This window comes from Camponotus vicinus, unplaced genomic scaffold (genome assembly GCF_025532165.1).
Source record: "Camponotus vicinus isolate PSW18456_S1 unplaced genomic scaffold, iyCamVici1.0 SCAF_14, whole genome shotgun sequence".
Classification (NCBI taxonomy): domain Eukaryota; kingdom Metazoa; phylum Arthropoda; class Insecta; order Hymenoptera; family Formicidae; genus Camponotus; species Camponotus vicinus.
Genome location: NW_028141950.1, coordinates 4572166 through 4598701, shown reverse-complemented (window position 1 = coordinate 4598701; position 26536 = coordinate 4572166). Strand labels below are relative to the sequence as shown.

Sequence of the window (26536 nt, the reverse complement as noted above, 5' to 3'; positions counted from 1 at the left end):
GGTTAATGACGAGATCTCGTTTGCCTTCTCTTTGTGCTCTTTATCGCATGTCTTTTAAAAAGCATGCATATTACGGAACATTTAGCAGGTGTCTATTATAACATAATTCCATAATCTTTTAAAAATTAATAGTGCACATCATAATAGCTTAATAGTTTATATTAAATATATGTGCACATTTTTTCCACTAATGATATTTTCATAATATTACATATAATCACATTTTTTTCATTAATATTTTCGTAATATGTGACTTTATAATGTTAGTCATTATTTTATTATTATATCTTTATTGACTATAAAAAAATTAGCCAGTTTTATTTATATGTAATTTATTTTTACATCAAAAAATTGACATCTCTATATATTTATATTCTTTTTAAATCTTAATATATAATTAAATAAAGAATTATGCAATCATTGATACAATGCGAACAGTGTACGTTTGCATACTACATCGTATGTATTGCAAATAAGGCTCTCCTGTCAGGATCCAGCTAATTATTTAACTGCTCGGTCAATTCGTTTAACGAACCGTTAATTGAGGAAACTTTGCTCGTCTGACATCTATATGGTGGTGTCACATATTGCAACCTAGTAAATGCTCAAATTGTCTCATGTATAAAGACGTCACTCAGTCTGTTGTTTGAATAAATTTCATAACTTTTTAATTACAAAAATTCATCAAATCTTAAGAGGAAATTACAAGCAGATATTTATTTTGTTTGTCTGTGTAACTAATACATTATTATTTATTATTTAATCAGAAAAGTTTTAAAAATTTTTATTAAATATTATTAAAGATATATTATTTACTTACAATGTTGATAAACACATGTCTGATTAAATATATTTCAATGTGTTTTTATTTTACTTTTCGATGTATTTCTAAAAGTATGCATGTATATATTTTTTTTATTAATTAGCAGGAGTCGATTTAATTAAATCATAATATATTTTTTTATAATGCGTTATTTATCAAGCTTCATTATCATCAAAAAAGAGTTAAGACGCATATACGTTTCAGTCCATGTGGTTGCTGCTGCACATCCGACTGTTATATTGATTACTTGCTACATCCATCATCTCTTGCCAGATGATAGCAGCAACTAATGCCCCCTTCATCAGAGTGCCTCCTTATATCTCGAACTTACAAACAACGATATGTGTTCTTTGTTTGAATTATATTTAATAAAATATTATAGACTGCTAGTCATTTCTTGAATAATATGTTATTATGTTTTAAATATTTTTAATATATCGCGAAAATATATTTTCTCCTAACTCTTAATTTTTATTTTTATTGCAAATATTAATTTCATTGTTATCAATTAAAACAATTCAAAAAATATGCAAAATTTTGAAATTATATTCGTTTAAAATTTGATAAAAGAATATATAAATGTTTACTGTAATATAATTACAATTCTAATAACAATAAATAGCAAGAAAATATGAAAGAATCATCTTAAAATTAAACTTCAACAGATGGAAAATTATTTCAATCTTTGGAAATAATGTAAAATCATCTATGAAGTTGAATCACCTCGCAACATATCATACGACATACATGTAAATGAATCATATTATATCATGCGTAGTCATGACGAGTTAAATGTACATACAAACTCGCGTTTAATGCCACGTTATCGCATAATGCGCATCTTGCATTCGTCTTTGGGGCCCTTTAACGTTGTCCGACACGCGCATCCTCGACGTAAGATTCTGAGAAGTCCGTATCGGGATTGGTTAAACCTGGCATAAGGGTAGCGCTTAATATAACAGTGTCAGATGTATAGGAATAAAGCCGAAAAGCCGACGCTCCTGCACGTGTCTTTCCTATATTTGCAGTTCGAGCACGTTGAACTCAATTATTAATCTGTCAAAATGTCAGGACTAATCATTTAATAGGTCACAGTTTGGACTTTTTGTGATAAATGTCATTAAAAATAATTTAAATATCCATCTATAAAATAATAGATTAGATATCTGTCAAGTAATTAAAAAAATTGAGTGCATTAAAAAGAGGGAAGAGAACAGAAGATTTTAAATTATATATAAATATTGAATCAGAAATAGATCAAAGTCTTGAATCAATTTTACAGAATTTAATTATGTATCATTGATTGAAAGCTTCGGTAGCAAAAGGTTTCAATTTTAATAAAATAAAACTATATAAAAATTATATATTTTTATTTCTTTAACTGAAAAACATTATACGTAAATGGATAATATTCTTCAGGTAATTTTGAATAAATGTGTTATGTTATTTGTATACAATTTTAACTTGAGATTTAATTATTAAATTATTTATTAAAGAATTTGTATAAATGATTTTCGCGAGAAAAGAGGAATTACTTACAGCAAGTAACCATAAAGAATTCCGGAGCAAGGAACTCATAAATGAACGGAATGACGGTAGACCCCCGAAACGTCCTACGTAGTATATGCTCTTATTTGTTCGGTTAAATTGCTGGCGGAGCTATTGTTGGCGGACGATCCGTCGTCTTTATGATCGTTTAACGATAAGAAAGGTCCGAAGAAGATCGGACTATTCTCGAGCTTGGCACTCACTTGGGTAATTAATGCTTTGTTTTCCTGAGAAATTCCGCGGCGTGCAAAACCGATTCGTTTCTTATTTTACAGGCCAGATAGCTCGGACATTACGTCGTTCGATAATCATGTTTTTCTACTTACATTCGCACTGTTACTCGCTTGCGATTTTTTTGTCAATTTATATTTTGTTGGCTGTTTATATTATCACGGTTGCAAATGCACTTTCTAAAGTATAATTTAGTATTTATAATGTTTCAAATCAAAGAGAAAGAAGAGAGAAATATTCTCGAGTTCTCTGTTCTTGTACAGTAAAATTTCTCTGTTCTTTTGAAAATTTTACTGTATATTTTACTTTTTACTTTACTTTCTATTTTCTTATATATTTTATTATTTTATTATATATTTTATCGTTTAATTTTCTTCAGTATTAGGACTAATTTTAAAAACAATTAAATGACGTTTTATTGAATTTTAATATGTACAATAATATTACTTTTTCGTGCATAAAATGATTTTGATTTTCGAAGAAAGTAATGTGAGCTCGAATTACAAACGACGTTAGACACATGTTCCATTTGTACAAAATGTATATTCGAATCCTTATGTAACGATAATATATGAAATTATAGCATTAGCCTTCTTTATGTCTGCCATATGTTTTCTAATTATAACTGAAGATTGTAGACCGCTACAGCGACTTTTGCGAGCATACCATGTGCAAATTAATTTCTTAATATTGCAATCTGTTCAAAAGTGTTAATGCAATAATAATAATCGATATTGTATATAATTTATACATTTTTATTTGTGCACATCTACATATATGAAATAATAATACAGCATGAATTAATAATAATAATACAGCATTTTTCAATCAATTTAATTAAATTAATCAATTGCGTATGTTATACTTGCATTTATCGCTCGTATTTAATTTGATTTGCAATATTTATATTTTGATAAAAATATACAAGACTTTTTAAACATTTTAAGTCTAGGACACACATTTTACTTCAGGAGAATATACATTTTGTTGCTTTTATGTTACGACCGTATATTTCTTGTAGAAAATCGTCTTTACTATGAAACACGATACTCTTTACATAGAGATTCCACGGGTTATGATTTGCGAATGTCTTCCATGGCGTGTCTATTTCTAGCTTACGAGATTCAGATAGATATATTATGCGAAAGAATCTATGTTCCTGGATACCATTTTGATTCCTGAGGAGCTGTATAAATTTTTGCGTAGGTCAAGGTTAAGGTTATTATTAAGAATCTACAGATGTTACTTAATTAATGTGCAAATTCATATTTAAATAACGCTGTTAATGTTTTAATCGATAATTAACTTTATAAAAAATTGCTAAGAACTTTTTTATTTAAAATAAAAAATACTTGGGGTCCCATTGCACTATTAGAATTAAAATTTAAAAATAAAATTATCATGGAAAATAATTCTAAATTATTTGCATTTGCACTATCTATTATTTTACGCTTGATATGTATTTTATTTAGTTTTTTATATTAGGGTAACTGGAAAACTTTTATTACTAGAAAAATTATTTTATTATTTTTTATGAATAGTATACTTTTTTTTCGATTATGATTCTTTCTGTACATATTTGAATAACATCCAAGAGTTATCCAAGAGTTATGAGATATCCCAGATCAGACTTGAATCATCTGAAGATAGGTTGTATAACTGTGTTATCTTTCAAGATTAAAAAGTTTGCCATAAAGCTACTAAAGAAAAGAAATCGCGTATTTTCAGCATTTTTCTGGAAAAATTTTGACATTTATTTATTCAACAAAGTTTGATCCTTTTAATTCATAAATTTAAATAATATTTAGTAACTTTGAATAATACCATAAACTTTTTCAAAATTGTCGAATATACATGAATCATTTGTGGATTCTGAGTCACCGTTCACCATGTGTGCTTACTTACGTTCCACACCTATATTATTATAAGTTGCTATCTGAATTTGTTCCTTGCTGTTTACGCGAATAACATTTTATTTAGAGATTACAAACTTACAGTAAAATAAAATATTGCTCTTACAATAAAATTCTTATGGAATAATTGGAATATAATTTTTCTTTAAATAATTTGGAGAATCGATTTTTCTTAATAAAGATTTCTAACAAGTTTTAAGCAATTTCTATTTTATTAACTTTTAATACTAAAAATGCTTTTATTTTCCGTTTTATAATTATAGAAAATTTTTCTAAAATCTCTATAATTTATAATTTTTCTATAATTTCTACTTTTTTGTTGACTTGAAGGAAGAATTTCATATTACACTTGTTTGAGAGCTATAATTCAAAATTCTTAGTTTTCAGTAATTCAGTCGTCATCTTCTCCTTAATTTTCTTTATAGGATATCCAAAAAAGATAGTTTTAGAATATCTCGTATATCTTTCTGGAAGATCGTCGCGCATCGACTTAGAACTCGTCGAAATTGCGGCATGACTCGTACGGAATAGCATAAAACAGAGGCGCAAATTAATTACTCATTTCGCGTTGCAGCGTCCCATGGAGGAGGAACCGGAATAGGATTTGCGTGAAATCTAAATAAAACTTTACTGGAAATCTCTTCGTCTCTTTCTCATTGCCTGAGACAGCTCGGCCACGCAGCGAATTAATATGTAAACCTGTGTATGTGAACTCTCATACATATAGCGAGCGCTCCCTTAAACTACATCAGTAATGACTTCTAAGCAGAGTTTCGACCCGGACGGAATAAATTCTGCATAAACGATTAATTTCGTATAATGGACTCGATTCTGCGACTATTACGAAAATGGCTTGTTATTTAGATGTTTAAATCAAATCAAAATTGTTGCATAAGCAATAATTTCGGTAGAAAATTTCGGTAGAAGCATTTTGTATTTTGTATTTGCAATTGAAGTATTTCTTATGAATTATATTATTTATTATAATAATATCGAGTTTCGCATTATTGATAAAATTAATATTTATTATGTGTATCAATTGCCACGAGAAACAAATAAATAAATATATATATATTTCTTGTGGCAATCAAGTAATAAATATTAATTACAAAAAAATATATTACAGTGATATTATATTAATTATTTATTATTATAATATAATGTTAATTATTAATTATATATTTTTTTAAATTTAATATTTAAAAAATAGATTTACGGAAAAATTCCATTAAAAAATGATTGTTACAATTAATATATATATATATATAAATTTAATATAATTATATAATTCAAATATATTTTGAAATCACGTAAACTATGAAAAAGATTAAGACTTATCCGTTATTGATTGCTAATTACAATTATTAGAGCCTAGACGAATTTTTATTATAATTTTTATTTCGAATACGATTTTCAGGAAAAAAAAATTATAGTGATGATGTGCTATTTATGATATTGGCAAGTATACACACATAACTTTACATTCGTTGTATTCCTGTAAATCATTGCCAGCTCACGTGTCAAAGTTGGCATTGTGTTATATTTTTTGGTTTGAAACATGCCATTGGATTCCTGAAAATAGAACATTCGACGTTTCTTTGATTCTTTTCGAACGTTTTATCTAATTTTGTCCTGGCTATTTCCCGCCACATACCTTCATAAATTTTTAATTGTATTTCGAACAACTACTCACATTCATCATTTGTTATTATTTTTCTCTTTAAACATTAACAAAATATTTTATAATTTAATTAATATAATAAGATTTATTTATCTCATGATCGAAATTTTAAAATTATCTTATATTAACAGTCTATTAATATTATAATTAATTTTTAAATTTTACTTTGTTGCAGTACCAATAATATGCCATTGCAGGACATCACAATGAGTCAAACTATGCCATTGACAAATGGTGAGTAATTATATTGGTTACTTACATGTGGTTTCCTACCACACTAATTAGTAATAGCAGCTATATAATGTATATGAATCATATATTAATATTTAAGATTAAATGATAATTTAAAATTACAACTTAATTTTCGAATAAATGCTACAAATAAATAGGCAGGAAAAATAATTAAGAATTTGTTAAGGAAAATTTAAGTTATTTTAAATCTTTCATTTTTTCTCGAATTTCTTTTCAATGATACGTATATAGTACAATTAATATTTCTTTTGCCAGGGAAGTCGTTCCTAAGAATGGCCGGATATAATTTTACGCTCTATAAAAGCGAAGGCGAGGCGGAAGATCATATGTTGCGAACGATTACTCGTATTTACGACCTTGTGTAGCGACGATTACATCTTGTATTGGCAGATATCTCGATGGATCGAGTCGCCACTCGAATAAGTCGTCATCGATATTGCAAACTCTAATAAGGTGGCTCGATATAGTAACCTTTCCCTTGTGCGTGCCCACGTTTATTGGTTATTTCCCTTAAGTAATTGAACCCCCTATCGCTTCTATTTCAATTACAGCTGTAGGACTGCAACACGCAACTGTGATGCTGTTAGCTGTATCAGTTATGCTGTTTCTAGTTGATCATCGTTTTTTATCGCAATTGATATAAAAATTAATCTATCTTTAGAGATATTTATATCTGTACAAGAGTATCAGACGTATTTTTGTTTTTTGATGGTACGAGATGATGAATCCTGGTGGAAAATTATCTTTCGCACTATTACTCTTGTTTTTAAAATGAGACATCTTGTCAATTGAGAATGAATATTTTTATAAAAAAAGTCTAATTAAAGTTTAGTAAAAGAGAGAATGTTTTATTTAGTTATTTATGTTGGAAATTAATTTCATATTCACGATGACGTGTATATTTTTTCGATCCTAGCAGCTAACATTTGCATTTGTTGTTCGTTTCTTATGTATGCACTTTTAGAGGTCGCGAAAACGCGTAGGAGGACCGGCACGTGGCTCGTTACTCCCATTCACACGATCTTCATTTTCCGCTGTTATCTGCGTCGTTGCAGTCGATTGTGCGACTTTATTACACGGAGGTACTTGATTAGTAGTACGAGAAAACGTACGTGACGCCTAATTGTATCTCTGAGGCCGCTCGTGGGGCCAACGAACTTTCTTGCTCGTGGTTTTACTCTAGCGAGACGACGCCGAGCGTCGTCGACGAGTATAGGTCCTGCGTCTGCGCTGGACCATCGTAATACGTCTGCCAACTTTTACGCTTCCGTTATCTCGTTCGCGAATCTAATCCAAGAGGATTTCGGAAACTTTTATTAATAGATGACACGAAAAAAATATCTTGCGCATTTTTGAAATTGCAAGAATATCCTTGAAAATTGTTTAAAATGAACGAAAAATTATATCTTGAAAAATTTTGCATACGAAGATTGATAGATCGGTCCAAAATTTAGTTTGAATTTTTCCAGATTTAAATATACAAAAGAGTGCCATGACTGTCTGATCCAAATTTCACCACTCGCCATCCACGTCATCGATTTAGCAACGTTTGAATGGCAATTGGGACACATCCGCACTTTGATTCAGATTCTCGATGGGGTCTAAAGTGGTAAAATGGTCAAGGTCATGGGTAGGTTGGTCACACATCGCAAACGAAATAGCGTATAGAGGGTGGACGCAATTAACGTTAGTGCCGCGCCTTCTAATCCGGTCAGGATTGTTTGTATCGTCTGAAAAGTGTCTGCCGCGATCTCGTATTACAGGAAGCGAGCATTTATTTCGGGGGTCCAGAAGCTCGTTTGTCGATAGAGTAGGGGAGCCGCACCAACGACGCAGTAATAACGCGTATTTATTTTTGTAACACAAAAGAAATATAATTTCGTTATTTATTTGCAGTTTATTTCGTAGAGATTGTTGCATTTTTTTATATTTATATAATTTAAGAAAATTGTTTACACTCATTTTTATATTTATATATTATGCGTGAACAATTTTTCATTATGGAATATTTAATATAATTTAATAATTTATAAAAAATTTTATATTTTTTGTTGTATTCTACAATTTATATAAGAAGTACAAATGTTATTTCTGAAGTTTATGAATGTAGAAGATTGAAAATATGTGTTAGCATTAAGAGGATTCTTAGGAACCATCAAACTTTGTTTTAAATGATGCTAGACGGTTGGATCAAGTAGCTTTGACGGCTCTCAACTTCATTCCCAGCATCATTTGAGAATAATTTCATATATTTTATAACAATAATACAAATGATTTAAGTTGCGATACATATCTACAAATAGTATTAAATAGTATTAAAAGATCGAAATGTTTAATCACTGGAAATAATCTCAAATTGAAATATTCTTTCCAATGATTTTTTCTAATTTTTTATTTTATATTCTAAAAGATGTCATACTTTGTACGAATTTTCTAATATTTTATATATCGAATTTTTTAATTTAATGTATTTGCTGCAAATGCTTATTCCAGAAATTACACTTTCAATACGTCAAAGAAGAATACATAATTATTTTTTTTGACTGAAACAAAATTAATTTTGCATTATATAATTATATTATACTAATAAGCAAATGTGTAGTTAGGAGTACTAGATCTGTGTGTTAGGAGTACTAGATGGAATCGCGGTCTACCAGTCGGGCTCCCGAAATAAATGGCGAAATTTTTTGTTTCTAATCCAAATCACAAGAATTATTAGCTAGCTTCTTGTTACCCAGAGACACACGAGTGAGCTAAAATTTCATCTTCAGTCTTGCATGCTCTATCCGAGGCAAGTGCCATACATTCAAAGTTCAAAGATGCTTAATAAGAAACTGTTTTGCGCGCGGATGACAGTAATATATGGAGGTGATTCACTTATATAAGCGCCTATTGTTTTTGCGCCAATTGTTTTATTAGATATAAATCTCGTTCAATAAGCACAACTTTGAACAATTTATTTAAATGAAACAATATGTTATTTTTTAAACAAGACCTTCAAAATCTAAAGAATCGCAGAAACATAAAAAATATAATATATAATTTAATTAAAAAAAATATTTTTAAGAATTAGCTTCCAAGATTCGCAAAAAATTTTTTTGTTTTTGATTCTTTAGATCTTGAAGATTTTGTTTAAAAAATAAGACATTGTTTTATTTAAATAAATCGAGAAAAATATTATTTTTCTATCGTTGGATTAGATATTTTGTAATTATATTATTTTTTAAATTTCCAGCGATTAGTAGTGTCGTAGAATTAGTTAGCTAATTATTAGTATCTTCCTAATGGCTAATAACTAGCTTAAGAGAATACTAATAATTGGCTAACAAAAGTGAAGAGACGTAATGCATTCATTCTCAGAAATTCTTGTCGAAGCGAAATTGAGAGCAGCGTTCATCTCTGACCGGTGGTGAGGTTTTAATTGTCGGTCAGACTAGCCAGATTGGTGATCTGGAGAGAGTGATGAGTGGGAGCTCGCGAGGCGGAGGCTGACCTGCCAAAATAAAGATAGTTGAAACCGTTCTGGCCTAAATGTGTCATCTATAAATACGCGAGCTCGCTTGCTTCGCGGTCTCCTCGCTGGCGCGAATCGATATTGCAGTTGCATTTCTGCCGAAAATTGCGCGCAAGAACGAGAACATCGTCGGACGAAGTCGCAATCGGACAGGAAATAGATTTGTTCTGGTGCGCGCACAAAGCTTTCGCGTCTCGATGTCTTTTTCTTCTTCGCTTTCTTGAGCTTCCCGGGCTCTTCATGTCGGCTGTTACGACACGTGATGTGTGTTAGTGATGATCTTCGCCGATGACAGAGTTCAGAAGCGAGAACTCACGTTCCTAACGTTACAACGACATTAACTTTGCGCCGATAATGAAGTCTTCGTTCTCGTAAAATGTGTTTCACTTTTTGGAGAAAAGAAGTTTGCAAAAATTTATTCTTTTTTCGTTTTATTCTACACGATACATGAACGAACAATGTTGTAGAATAAATTTTTTTGGAAAGATGCCATGTAAATACATATTTGTATTTATATATAGTGTATTTATCGAAATGTAGGAACATTATAAGATAATATTATGTATTTTAGGATATGTAATAATATCTCATTTAAAAATTTATTTAGCATTCCAAGAGTTTGATTTTTCTAATTAATATCAATTGGATTCTAAAGAACTTTAATTCGAGATTTTATTATTATATGTAAAACTAGAAAAGATTGCCAACAGATAATTGTTTTCACTCATCATGGTTGGAGAAAGATTATGTCAAAAATAATAATTAATATTTTTACGAGGGGTAAACCGCTGATCAAAATTATGTACACTAATGCCTATTAATGCCCAATTCCTGGGCATTACTGCTAAATTTTTAAAATTTAATAATTTAAATTTTAATAAATTTAAAATTATTATTTGGAAGAAAAGACTTAATAATACTTTAATAACGTCCATAATACGCATTAATACTTCAATAAAACCTAATAATGCCCAAGTAATGCCCAAGCAATGCCCAGTAATGCCTCAAATCTGTACACGGCAATGCCCTCAGCGGTTTACCCCTCGTATTTTTATAAAGGTAGTATAATTTAGCTAAAAAATATTTGTTTTATATCTCATTATCTTTTATCTAATTTGTATATAGATTATATACAATAACACGTGATTGTGATTTCTCATCTGTTAATGACAATATAAGAATTTAATATTTCTAACAATGGCCCTGATGATGACTGTGTCGAAAGAAGAAAATGTGATATAGCTAGAATGACTTCGTGACGGATAGATTTATTTCATGTGACAGTATGACATTTTGGGTACGAAGGATATGCAGAACGTGTAGATCGTTAATTAGGCGAGATGAATCACTCGTGTTCCACGGGAATAATCATTTCTAAGTAGCATCATTTCTAAGCTCTGCATTACTTAAATAGGCTTGTCGCAAATTTACTGTATAAACCGTATTTGAAACCGCTTTGCATACCTTAACATATTTGTTTGCAAGGTTGACTTTTTTTTATTTTCAACTTATGAGCGAAGTCTTTTAGATATCATGATTTAAAAAATATTATTACAATTAATAGTAAAGTATGAAAGCTTTTATACATAAAGTGTAATATATAATTAAAATTCACTTCTTTGTAATCTTATAATAATAATTTTCAAGAATTTTATTTTATTTGTTTATTTTTTAATGGAATTATATAAATCTTGTGATCTCTCTCACAAGGATATAATAATTTATGTGTGTGTATGTATGTTCCTTGCTAAAGTTTGTTTGTATTGTCGTCAATTTGTATCCACTAGAAGAATAAATAATAAAGTTCTGTTGACGAAATGTTAAATCTTTAAGAATTGATCAATTATAAAGGCAATTCGATATTTTTTGCGTTCTTAAAAGAAGGATTTTTGATCCTTTTCAGAAACCAGATTATTTTTAACAATAGATTATATTAAATAATTGATACGATTAAGTTATATGGTTAGTTTATAAACATCTCAACGACAACTTGCATTAAGATTGTTTGCTTTCTATTTGTCAGCAATTGCTGGCAAGTGATAAACGACCGTAACTCATAACTCTCTATAAAGAGCCTGCAATAATATCTTTTAAAAAGAAACAATTATTCGGAAATTGTGGATATAATTGTGGATTCGACCTTTAGAAAATATGTGCATATATGTAACGTTACGTGCGCGCTTAGAACATAATTTTAACCACAAGTATAGCCTCGTGTCTTCTCGACACTACGTGTTATTCTGTGTCGCAGTTAATATTTGTGCAGGCGTCTCGTGCGAGGTCTTCTTTAGCTCGGTGTATCTTATTTAGTGTTCCCTTTCGCGATTTCGTACGGATGTTTAAAAATGTAGCGACTTCAAAAACGCGTTCTTCGTAGAATGGGATGTGGTAGGTCGCAGTCGAGTCCTTTTCTCTTCTGGAGAAACCTCGAAGACGAGCCCATAGGGATCAAAAACATATCCAGTGAGAAAATTCTTAAAGATTTACAATCTTCCACTTATGTATGTATATATTATTAAATTAAATTAATAAAAATTGAATTAATAGATCAAAAAGACTGTACTGAGTATTGATAAGTGATAAGATTTTGCAATTGTGATTTTTAATAATTATAATTAGATTATTAAATAATTGATACGATTAAGTTCTATAAACATCGCCACAATAATTTGCACATTGAGATTGTTTGCTTTCTGTTTGTCAGTAATTGCTGGCAAGTGACAAATGACCTTAACTCATAACTCTATAAAGAGTCTACAATAGAATCTTTTGAAAAAGAGTGTGAAAAGGAACTAACCATTAATTCTTTCAATATTATACAACACATTTACATCACCATTAGTTTACCAATCCTCGTAACTACCTAATCTATAAAAACTTTTGTATCTAATTATTATATCAATTATTTTGAAAGTAGAATAAATAGTACAAATTTATTATTTTCCATTTGAAGCATATTGGATTTGTCTTGAATTAATTCTAAATATTATATTAAACATTATATATAAGTATAGAAATATAATAATGTTCTTCTCTCTTTCTTATTTTCCCATAGAAAATATAATACATGAATGAATTATGATATATGATGTATAAATGATTTATAATTAAATAAATGTGTTGTATAATATTGAAAGAGATTAAATATGATATATAAATGATTTATAATTTACAATTTTAATTGAACTTAAACGTGAAACGAAAAAATATCGTTCAATATTTATATATGCGACAGATTATTCTGGAATGTTTATATATTATATAAGAGACAGCATCTTTTTGGCGCTCATTGATGCGCTAAAATAATTTAATTTAAAGATGCATGTGTGACGACGGCGCCGTGTCCGATCTTGCAAGGTGGATTTGGCACTGCTTACATTTGCCTAGAGAAGCTGAGAATAGATTGATTGATCCGACATATGTTTCTATAAAGACTTATTCTAAAAATAGGACATGCTTATAGGAATTTTTTGCACCGTCTTATAAGAATAGGTACATAAAATTTAAAAGTAAATTTGTGTAAAGAGGTACATGATATATAATATACATGTAATATACAGATAATATATAATATATAATAATAATTATAAATAATGAAAATAATTAATATTTAAATTAATTAGTATCTATAGGAAAAGGATTTTATCGTAAAATATAGTATAATAATTGTAATAATATATAAAAGTCTGCGGAATATTCTCTTATAAAAATTTAGATGTTGAAAGTATCTGAACGATATTCTTTTATTTGTATCGTTCTATTTGAGACACATCGAGCGAAATCGAGGAAAATCGAGTATTTCAAGATGATTAATTTCGGGTTTAACGAGGCACGTACGGCATATCGCGGTTGTTCAAAATTCATACAGATTCTATCAGCGTGTGTCGGAAATGATGCGGTTAGATTTGGAAATTGGATTATTCGAGTGACAGGAAGAAAATTTAATTTGACGGTGAACTTACGATTACTTCTTGTCAGTTTTGCACGTGATTTTGTCACGTTACTCTCTTTTAAAATATCACACGTGGATACTTGTTGCCGATGCAATTAAATAGAAAAAGAAATTTTTTTAGCAATATTTTGTATTGTATAAATAATTGATAATTAAGTCATTACTTATCTAATTAATACTTAACCCTTGTATCGAAAAATATATAAATCGTAGAGTAAATGAATTAAAGCATTCGAGTAATAATGCAAATCTTATTTTACTTTGATTTTTATTTAATTTTCGTAGAACTAGAATAATGTTATAATAATATTGAATGTACAATGTGTATGATGTGTCTTCTCTCTCTTTTCTCTTTTTCCTTAAAAATAAGAGTTCGTTATATCTATCGACAAATTAAATGATAAAATTTATTGAATTGCGCGCATTTATTTTATTATATGATATTTGTAAACAATTAGCGAGTTTGAAGCTAATATTTAAGCTAATATGAATGCTATCTGTTTCAGGTGGAAACACGCGAGTATATGGTGAAAATATTCCCGAGGACAGTGCGACGATGGCGCGATCGGGAGGTAGTGGAGGAGGAGGCACTGGGGGTGGTGGTGGTGGAGTGGGTTATGGTAGGACTATGAAAGAATACGAGGACGAGTTGAGCAGCTTGAAGAAGGAAAATTTTCAACTAAAATTGCGAATTTATTTCCTGGAGGAAAAAAATCCTACAAGAAGTGGCATCAGCTCTTCTGATGAAGATATAATCAAGACGAACGTAGAATTAAAGGTTGGTATAACAACGTATAACATCGAGTTTTATTTATGTAAAAATATAGATAGTCTCTAGAATAGAATGATCGAAAAGAAAATAAATAACTGAGTTGATTGTGCTTTGTAAAATAATTCTATTAATATTCTTAATTGAGATTGCTATCGCGAACGAGATTGCGACAAGTGATATTAGACAACAGCTCTAGCATGGACCTAACTGTCACCTCGGAAAAAGGAGTGACATTAATTATTGAAATTTTATTATTTTAATGACTTATTGAATTTTTTATCAATGATGAAATGATGATCTTTAGGATGAGTTGGAAAAACTAAGGAAGGAATTAATGGAAAAGCAAGTTCTTCTCAATCAAGCAGCTACAGCTTTTAAATTATATGAGGAGCAAAAAGCAGCGACTCGAGAGCAATATCAACAGTTACTTGAAACAGAGCGAGAAAAAGTAGCCAAGCTTGAAAGAGGTAAATATCAATTTATTTTATTTATTCTATTATAAGCTTTTCCCGAACAGAGAATAAATATCGAGATTCTACCGGATTCGATCCTAAAAAATCTTTCTTTCAACAAATAACCATTCCATCATTAACTACCTCGTCGCTCTATATCATATTTTTTTGCTTGCTTACATATTCTTCTTTAACGTCTACACTATGATTATTAAAATGCTTAAAGATTTTTATTTTATAATGCAATATGTGTACACGTACAAATATATATGTACAAATTTGTTTTCTGTCATATGCATTTATATTTTGCATCTATTATATATAAATTTTTCTGTGCTATTACAGAAGCAGAACAGCGTGAAGGGGATTTAGATGCATCCACATATTACAAAGAAACATTCGGTATCACTCCAGAACAGGCGTTGAAAAATGCGGAAAAATTGAGACAGATGGAAGAACTAGTGGCTTCTCTCGAAGCAGAGGTATGTTCATATAGAAATAATATTAATGACAATTAACGCCCCATTTTTGCAAAATTTATTATTTATACGTAGAAAAATTTAATATATCATAATATAAAAATTCTTTATTAATTTATAGTTATAAATTAATGAAGAAATTATTTGCTGATGATACAAAATATTAATGTCACATATAATTATTACTTTATTAAGAAATATATTTCTGTAAATAACATTTTTAGATAGATAAATTACTTTTAAAAAAAAACGTAATATTTTACATTGTGAAAAATAGATGAATAAGTTTAATTGAATTAGTTTTGTTGAATAAAATAAATTAATGATTAGTTTGAAATTTTATATAAACATTTCTCTAAAGATTCTTTTATGCACAATCATCAGTAAAATTTATTTTAATAATAATGATATTTTTCTGTTCTCGCTGTGAATAATCTCAAAAGAAGTTAGCATATTTGTCTTCAAACAATGGCTTTTTTAAAAAAATTTATTTTTTGGAAATTTCTTTTTTTACTAAGTCTAACAAATTTATCAGTTAGATATATAAACATATTTTTTTATTTATTCATTTATCTTAATATTTAATGTAATGTCGAAGTTGTATCTCGTATCGTTTCATTAATACAGTAGCTTCGAATACGGCACGGAACAAAAAACTGAGAAAAGTAAAGATAATACAGAGTTAAAGAAATTAAACATTTCTTCTTCATAACTGTAAATAATTTCGTTTCTGACTAAAAATGATAATTTGCGCAAAAATATGCTTATGATGCTTACACAAAAAAGAATTGTGATTATTTATATGATATTTCCGATGTGATTTAGGTGAAACAGACAACCGTCACTTTGGAAGAGGAACGCTACTGGGCGGAAGAACTTGAGAACGAAAGGGACCAGTTCAGGGAACAGCTGGATATGCAGACGCAACTGCGAGAGAAGCAGGACTGTGATCGAGTACGAAGCACTGAGAAACTGCGCGAAGAAGTAAAGGAGTTAAAGGAGGAATTACTTAAGAAGGATTCCGTTGTACAACAATGCAAAGACGATCTCAGTGAACGAGACAGACTGTTAAAACAGAAAAATTCGTTGTTGGAGGAAAAGAATCGCATGTATGAGGAGATCAAGCAAGTATCCGAAAAAAGGAAAAAGCAGATCATTCAATTGAGGACATCTGTGAAAACTCGCGATGATGCCCTCGCAGAAATCAACAATAAGCATCGTACGCTATTATCACAGGTAAATCGATCTTCGCTTTTTTGTTAAATGATATAAAATTTTTATTACAGTATGAAGTTTATTATGGAGGAGATTTTTAATAAGTTTTGAGACAAAGACATTTATTATTTTAAGATTCATTGTATACTTAACGTTACCGATGTTTTTTTATAACAACTACCGTCATATTTAATCATCAAATATCTTTCTCTTTAATTTTTAACTTTACTAACAGTTTTAATAAACATAGTTTTATATAATAAATATAATCTTACAAATAAAATATAATAGTTACATTAAATATGCAATTTCAGAGAGAAATTTAAGCTTATCAAGCTTACTTATATTTTAAAGTTATTTTCTTATTTATTTTCTATTATAATTTTCCGTTTTTTATATTTTGCAGTGCGAAAACTATGGTAAGCGTTCGCCGCCTAATAGTCCTTCGGCTGTAACTTCGCTGGGAACCACCGATTTACCGCTGTTTGTGGGGCAGAACATAACTAAATATAATGCTTATGATCATGAATCGAATACAAAAGAAAACACAGCGAGTTTGAATTCATCTTTAGGCGGAGATGGCAACGAGATTAGGCAATTGATCAAGGTTAATTAGATTTCTCTCTCTTCTCTTTTTCATTATTAGTTTTACGCAATAAGATAATCTGGTTTATCAAAAAAATTCGAATTACAGGAATTGGAAGAGCGGGATAACGAATTAAAACGGCAAGAGGACACCAGAAAACAAATGATATTAAAATTATGCAATGCTCAGAAGCAGATGGAAATTTCAGAACAGAAATTGAAGAAACTAGAAGGCGAATACGAGAAAGCCATTAGGGCGATACAAGGTTTCGTTGAACGCGAGCAACAAATCCAAGATATATATTCTCGTAAAGAACAAAGGATCCTGGAACTGGAAACGGAATTGCGTAAAAGAAGAAACAGCCACGATCCCGTTTCCTTGAAAGATCTCGACGTCAAGAATGCGAGCAACTCCGAAAACGATTCCAGCGAACAGGTCAATATTGCAAATTATTTTTCTTCTTGTTCTTGTTTGCCAATCTCTACGTTTCGCATATTCAATAATTGATAAAGGTTTTACATTATTTGTAATACATATTGCAAATAATGTAAAATATTGCAAATAAAAAATCCAATGTTGTATATGTGTTATTTTAAAATATGCGTAATCTTGAAGCGTAGAGATGCACTTTGCTCAACAAGAAGCATGATTAGACAGCTTTTTAAAAAAAAGTCTTCTCTATTTCTTTCAGGACCACAAATTTTATACCTAATTTCTATTTCTACTTTTTTACTTTCTGTTTTCTGTCACATTGCATGATTTTTAGTACTTTTATCGCTTTCTTCTAACGTAAGACTTATTCTGTAAACATTTTGTTATGAATTATCTTTGTAATTTAATTATTACTTTAATTATTTTTTATCAAATACACAATACATTTTGTGCCGTGTGCTAGATAAATTTTAATAATGCATATTTTTTTATCGTTTATTCGCAATTTACTTATTGATAATTCAGAACGCATGTAATAGATTATATATTCACATTTAAAGAAGAATTTTTTGTACATTTATATAATTTTATAAAATTTTAAAATTTTTACAAGTTTATTTATAGTTCATTTATATTTTAACTTTGTATCTAAATATTACAATTAATTTTTATTTTATTATTTCTATGACAGTTTTTTTTATAACAAATAATGAAATTTTTTATATCAAGACATAATTTGTGCGTATTTATTATATGGAGGATAAAATTTTCTGGATATACAAATTTTTCTAAAAAAATGTAAATTATATATGTGTTCAGATTTTTTATATTATTATAGTAAATCTTTAGTTAAAATTGCGTTATTTGATTTACTGTTTATTGAATATTTTATGTATTTTTCAACATTTTATTGAACCTATTGATAGAAATCGTCGAAAGTTTTTTAAACTTTGCATAAAAGCATAAAAGAATATAAAAAATTCTTTATAAAATTTTATAATTATATTTGTAAGAAGTTTGATTGTTTTGCCAAAATGTATTTAAATTAAGTATTATTAGTAAATTACATAGTGAAATAATGTACCTGAAACATATTAGTTATTTTTTTTTTTATTTAATTTCGATCATTGCTCAAAATCCGATTTGTATGAATTTTTAGTTGCAGTTTTAGTTTTCCTCAAACATTTTCTTCAATTTCATCATTATGCATGCTCCAATTATAATATTAAAACCACATCATATTTTTTATTTTCTAATAGTAAATTTTAGTTTATTTAATTCACAAAATCGTGTTTATCATAATTATCAAAGCTGTCGCGGATTCTTATTATTCACTTATTACTCACTGCTTAAATCTCGTTTGAATCTCAAAACTTATTAGTTTCAAGACTTATGCTAAGAGATACTTGCTTGAATTCTTCTTGTCTTCACTTTGTTTCTCCATTTTCGCTCAGGTTACGCCTATTGCGTTCCTTTTTAAAGAATTTAATGATGTTGCAATTCCGTATTATAATTATATATTTTTTGATATATCCATATAGAGAATTTTACGAATATTTCTTAGCTATTTATGAGCTACATTGTCTAGTTAAATATCCAATATCCAATTTATTAAATAAAATATTAAATAATGTGAATGTTATAGTATAAACTTTTTTTTACTATAAATTGAAAACTAATGTAAAAATATCATTGGACTAATTTTCATCTATTATTAATATTCATAAAAAAAAGAAACGAAAGAATTATTGCTTTATTATTATTAAATATTTAATTATTAAATATCTAAATAAGAATTAAATTACTTTTTTTTAAATTTTTCTTATTTCTTATTATCCCTTTGCATGATATATTTTTTTTATAATTTAAACTTCTCCTTTTACTTTCATTTTATAAAATTTTCTACATCTTGATTTATGGTGTTTGCTTGTCAATGTTATAAAGTTTTTTAAGGAGCCCAGCTAGTGAGAGATCTTCGAGCCGTAAAGCGCCCTGGTATCTTGGGAATACCGTGTGCAGAAGACGCGGTCGTCGTCTATTAATAGAGACCGCCGCCTCTTCTCGCAGCTTCTTACGGTCTACATGTCGCGATACGCGGCAGTCTTCATACGAAAACTCATCTCGACCGATCTCAGCCGCCGCATCCGCGGTAGCATCGAACGAACAATATTACACGAATATACACAGCATCACGTGCAATAACGTGATAGATCCGTCACCGATCTTCCAACTCTCTTTACGAGATACCACGAGAACGACTCGCACATGCTCCGGAAATAGCACGCGATAACCCTTGACTGACACAGCGAGGAAATCGCAAATTGCCGTGCGTCGAATAAATCAGAGAACGATAGTCGAGAAAAATTTGTGAAAATAGAAAAAATTACATATTTTTTAAATTCAACTAGAAATATTTTTAAAAAATTATTAATAATTTTATTGTGGATTTGGTAACTGATTACGGTCATAAGGTGCTATTCAAAGTTTAAATTAGACGCGTAGGTATCGGCATAATCTTGTCGAAAAAAGATATTCACCAGCGCTGATCACACTAGCATTGACGTAGAGTATCTAATCGATCGTTGCCTGTATTGTTGCTTCGATTTTAAAGTTAAAAAAATTCAACAACTAAATATGTTCTCTTGTCTGTGCGCCTCAATCCGGATGGAGGTAGGTATAATGTTGTCGAGTGTTGTCCTTCTCGGTATTCCCATTAAGAGACTATACTGGCTTTGCTTAACTCTACTGGGCTCCCTCTTTACAGTATTAGCTCTAAATGTTGCAGATTAAAATCAAAAGATGATTTGTGTTAAAATGTCAATAATTATTGAGATCGATAAATTAATTTAGAAAATTATAACATAATTATAGCATAATATATTTTAAAAGAATAAATTATACTGCAATTATATTGCTTATGTTGTATGAATTAAGCTATCTTAAGTCAATGATTTTAAAAAATGAAAATTATTAATCTCCAAATTTTTTTTTTAAAGCTATATAAATTTGTTACTAATACACAAATTTCGTCAGCTTTTATCATAAAATTTTAAAACGATTAAAAGTCCAATCCATTAAAAAATATTCTAAATTGATATTCAATATTCTAAATGGAAATCATATTAATTGAAAATTTAAAAACGATTAAAAGTCCATTCTATTAAAATTGTTTTAATGGAATTACGTATTTCTTATCTGTTAGATTTTCTATATGTATTTATATGTATACTTTTTTAAATTAATTTAAAATAAATTTTTTTTATTGGAACAAAATTTATACCGTTATATTTCATACGATTGAGAATGTATGTATAAAATATATATATTCTTACCCAGGACTTATATATGTTTTGGAATGACATATTTTTTGTAGTAAACAAGAAAAGATTACAAAAAACATTTTCCTTTTAGGGGCCGGCGATTGTCACACTCGTACCGCCGCGATGTTGGTATAATAAGAAAACGAAAAATTGACGAATATATAATCATTCCCATGTATAAAAATCTCCCTGTATAAAATATCTTGCATGTAACATCTTTGCAATTAAATCTTTTTACCACTTCTTAGAAATCCCGCTTCTCATATATTATATATATTGAATTTTGATATTTTACTGTAATCAAAATTATATGTTCTAATAAAGTGTCTTTAATGAATCTCTAATGTTTTGAGTTTTATTGACGTGGAACGATACTTTATGCTTGCAGCAACGTTTCGAAGAAATGGAAAGCAAGATCAATGACCTGCGGGACCAAATCGAGACAATAAAAGCTGAAAAAAGTCTTTTGGAAAAACAGGAAGAACAGACGCAAATTCAGTTTGAGGTATAGTGCAAATATAATTTAGAATTCATATTATGATATTTTGCATGAAATATTCACATGTATAATAAAATAATAAAATACTTAATATTTTGCACATAAATATTAAATAATAATCAACATAATAATTGAAAGATATATCTTATATATCTATTTTTTTTTTAATTGAATGTTTGCTAATCATATTTTGTTAATTGTTGCATCATCTATATTTTTTTTCAATGTATATATGATGATTTGTATAATTATTCAAATAATGAAATAAAAAGCAAAGTATAATTAAATATATGTACTATACAATGTTTGCGATATTCTAAATGGAAATCATATTAATTGAATACTTGGTCAGAGATGATGCATTATAAATAATCTAAAAAGCATATAGACTGCGTATACGACAAGATTTATTAATAATATTTAAAAATTATATATTTATGTTCGTATAATCGTGATAATAAACACATTTAAAAACATTCAATGATTACTATTTATTAATATTTTATAATTTTGTTGTTTTAAGGATTCTTTTCCTCTTTTAAGTAACTTATAAAAAATATAAAATTTATGTGTATGTATATATTTAAAACTCCAAGTTTACTCCTAGAACAAACAAATTTTTTCAATTTATCATAATTATATTATTTATTTGCGTTTTATAAATAAGACTTATATGTCATAAACATATTATAAATAAGACATATCATAAACATATTTAAAATAATAGTTATTTAATAATACAATTTATTTTTGTGGAAATTAAATTAATTAAATTTTTTTATTGTGCAGGAACTTGAAGAACGTTTTCAAGATAAGGTGCAAAGAATCGAAATTCTGGAGGCAGAGAAGCAGATTATTACGAAAGAGTTGAAAGACAAAATCGCCGAACTCGATAAGCTGAAACATGTCGAGATGAATAGTGTTAATGAAGTCACTACTACCGATTGTCACAATGATACTCCGCGAAGGGATGAATTACTCGAGCAGTTGGATCAACGAAACGTCGAGATTGAGGAGAAAAACCGCAAGATTGAACAGCTGACGAAGGAGTTGCAGATGACGACTCAGAATCTTCAAAAACTGGTCAATACAGAGCTCTGGAGCAAAAATAAGGAAATTGCCAAACTACACAACCACATGACGGCATCATACGGCCATGATAGGAGTCGTAATAAATCTGAAACTGTCCAGGAAGTCGATAATTCACAGCTGACAAATTTAATTCGCGAGCTGAACGAAATCGGTATCAAAGTAAACATTGCAGACGAAACTGTCCAACTTAATTACATCAACGGGAATGAAACGGTAAATATGAAGACGTTAGGCGAATACATTCAGAGATTGACGAGTCAGCGAAACGATCTGGAAAAGGAAGTGGACTACTTGAAATGGCTGAAACTCGTAGCGAAGCCTGATATCGCTGCGGAAATCGATGGTTGTGGTAACGAAACGGAGCGGGCGAAAAAATACTGCGAGCTGCTGCGTACGCATCTGAAGGATCTGGTGAAGTTCATGAAAGAGATGCTGCAGAGCGCTGATCGCGCGGACACCATTGGTAATGAACACAAGAAGATTGTGCTAGATGTTCTACTTAGCTCCAAGATACTGTCGAACGATTTCGTGCGCGCTCTGGAAGGCATGACTATGCAGGACAGTGTGATAGCGAATGACAGAACGGATGGTTCCGTGAGAAGAAGTCGATCCGAAAACATTGCGGAGACAGCGAAGAATCAGGCTTCGCAGTCAGATTCTGAGACGTTTTCTGAACCCGATCGAACCGTCTCTATGGCTAGAATTGGTCTGCAGGAAATGCAATACAAGAATCCGAGCCGATCCAGATTTACAAAGTACACGAAGGCCTGCAGCGATTCTGAAGACTCCGCAGACTATGTGCCTTACTACAAGACTTATCAAAACGATCTAAATGATTTGGACACGAGCTACCAAATACAAGAACTAAAAGAAACGAATAACATGCTGTATTCTGAACTTAGTGCTCTAAGGAATGATCTAGTTACAAAAGTCTCTTTCGATTGTGTGAGTATATCTATATTTAGATTGCTTAGTTATATATATTAATATGGTTTATAATATTAATTTTTAATTAAAGATTGTGAAATAATTTACGTTTTTCGATTTTGCTATTCTTGTTAGAATTTATAAATTCATGATTTATTAAATTTAGAATTCAGAAATTGAATTTGTTTACAGGCAATTGATGAAAAGTTAACTCTATTCATTACAAAATTGGAGAAATCTCAAAAGTTCTGTGAAAAGTTACAAGCTTCCTTGGAAAAAAGAATACACGAGTTTCATGTGTTAAGAAAGGAAAGCAAACAGAATAGCTTTCGCAAAACGCAAATGGAGAAAAAGATCAATGACGTTGAGCAAATGGCAAACGAAATGACAAAACAAAAAGCTGAATTTTTGCAATATAAAGAAAACGAGAAAAAGACCACGGAAACTCTATTAATTCTTAACAAGGAGAACGAATCGGTATGAAACCTATTTTCTTATACTAATTGTAAAAACTTGGACATAAATTTAATTATCCGATTATTTATTTCAGATGCGAGTAGGAATTAAACGACTGGAAGAAGAAAACGAAACTGCCAAAACTACCATATCCACTTTAAGAAAAGATCTAGATCATCTCACCCTTTCGCACAGTCAGATACTCGTGGAGAATACGAAGTTGACAAATGACAAATTAAGACTTGAGCAAGAAATAAGAAAAATGGAGAATCGGTATGACGTGACTGTTCGATCACTACACGATAAATTCAGCAAAGAGGTAAATGAGGCTGGAGTTATAAAAATAATCCTCCCTTTCCCCTTCCTGTATGTATGTGCGTGCGCGAGAATATACTAACATATAATATCATCGTCGTACAGATATTTGATCTCAATCAGATTAATGATTCGCACCAAGCAAGAGTGCAAGAGCTCGAGGCAACGAATAAAGAGTTCAGAAGACACATGGCAGTGTGCGAGGCTAGCGATTCGGCACCGAGCTCGAGCGGCGTGTCGTCTATACCCACAGACACCACGCTCAAGCAAACCTGCGATATTCTACATGAATATCAATATAACGTTAGTTGTTTCCAAATTTCTTAATTGTGTAAATGTTTAATCTTTAGTTTCATTTATATTGCAAAAATTAAAAATGTAATATAAATACTTTTAAATTTGAAATATGCGGCATGTAAAAACTTCTCAGTATTATTTCACACTGTTAACTGATAACAATAATTGCACGGCATAATTATTCTTCGGCATAATTAGACACTGCATTTGATACTAGTCATGTATAATACAAGAGAATTTTCTTATTTAATTCTCTTAATTAGAATACTGTGCATGCTAATAATGTTTGTGATTTGTACATTATGATTGTACGTTAAATTAAATATATACGTACATATTATTACATATAATTTATAGTCATGATTTTTGCATTATTATAATAAATTTGTTATAATTTCAGTAGAAAGATGCATGTATGTGATTGAAAGTTACATATATTATAATAAATGTTGCGTTCCCTTGTTTAAAACTTTCAACTTTTATGATTATGTGTGATCGCAAGATTCAAATTTTGATTTTCATAATTTATTGCAGAACTTGCAACATTCAAGTTGGCAATCGACAAATTATTATACGCTTGGAGGACGTAGTAAGTCCAGCTGTTCGCCAGATTTAGGAATAGAAAGTGATGCTGCGGTTACCACAATAAGGCCTTTAAAAGACACATTAAAGATCACAGAATCTATGACTAACTTATTAAGCGATGAAGATAGTGGGAATGGTAATCACAGAGCTCGAGATACAAACAGTGAAAGTCCATTACCAATAGAAGGTGCGTTTTGAAATATTATTTATGTAAAAAATTTTATTAATATATAATATAATATATTTTTATATTAATATATATAATTTAAAATTATTTTTTTAAATTAATTTTAAATTGTTTTGTAATTTTTTTATTCTTAGGTCTTGATGAGGTAGAAACTTTGAAACAAGAAAATGAAGCGTTAAAACGAAAACTGATGAAAACTAGGAGAGCGCTAGAGGACACATTTGAGCACTTATCAACTTCAAACAAGAATAAAAAAAATGTTGAAAAGGCAATAATAAAGCAGCTCATGATTACTAGAAATGTCCTGAAAAAAACGAGGACATTTGATGAACCTTCAGACAATTAATAGAGATTGCAGACTGACAGATCGAGAAATATTGCATAAAGAACAAAAAAAAATAAGTATAATTGTTACTTGTTGAATTGTGTTCTCGTAGATTAACTATTTATTCATGCAAATGTAATATCGTGTTTTATCTGTTTCTCATTTATCTCTTCTTCTCGTTTTGATGAGATGAGAGAATGATCAATACATATCGGTACAAAAGATTACGATATTCCTAGATATATTACAAAATTTCTAAACGAAAAGATTTCTAAGTGAGGAATATTTTCATACAAACGAAACATGCTATTTTCATTACAAAAAAAAATATATATTTATATATATAAACGAAAAAGATGTATATTGAGATTTGTATATATTTTATATAGACGTAATGAGAAAGAGGCATTTTTGTAGATTTTCTTTCCATGGAAAAAGCTCTAAGTGCTGATGATTGCGCAAATCGCATCAGCCTTAAAGTCAGTCTTCGTTCATTGACGTATTTTGCTTTATGAATAACAGAAATACGCGTATGTGTGTGTATATATATATATATATAATTACTGCATGTGTGTATCATTATGTAGCATCTGTACATAATACCACCACTTAATAAAGTGCCATTGATATTTAAGAATTTGTGTACCAATCACAAATGCGTATTCATGATACATACATAGTGT

General features: G+C 29.5%; 1 protein-coding gene across 14 annotated transcripts in view; it reads left to right on the top strand.

The window, feature by feature from the left end:
• Cnn (phosphodiesterase 4D interacting protein centrosomin) overlaps positions 1-26490 on the top strand; it is a 30630-nt gene extending 4140 nt beyond the window's left edge. For 3 of the 14 annotated variants that reach the window (XM_083088206.1, XM_083088204.1, XM_083088202.1), the window contains 14 exons: positions 6372-6430; positions 14421-14692; positions 14991-15153; positions 15484-15620; positions 16443-16853; positions 17239-17439; positions 17527-17853; positions 21559-21675; positions 22459-23706; positions 23881-24165; positions 24239-24463; positions 24565-24762; positions 25291-25528; positions 25663-26490. In XM_083088206.1, coding sequence (XP_082944332.1) covers positions 6372-6430; positions 14421-14692; positions 14991-15153; positions 15484-15620; positions 16443-16853; positions 17239-17439; positions 17527-17853; positions 21559-21675; positions 22459-23706; positions 23881-24165; positions 24239-24463; positions 24565-24762; positions 25291-25528; positions 25663-25874 — 4093 coding nt within the window. In that variant the 3' untranslated portion in view covers positions 25875-26490. The other 11 variants (XM_083088208.1, XM_083088205.1, XM_083088210.1 and 8 more) reach the window with 11 other exon arrangements.
• The last annotated feature ends 46 nt before the right edge of the window (positions 26491-26536 follow it).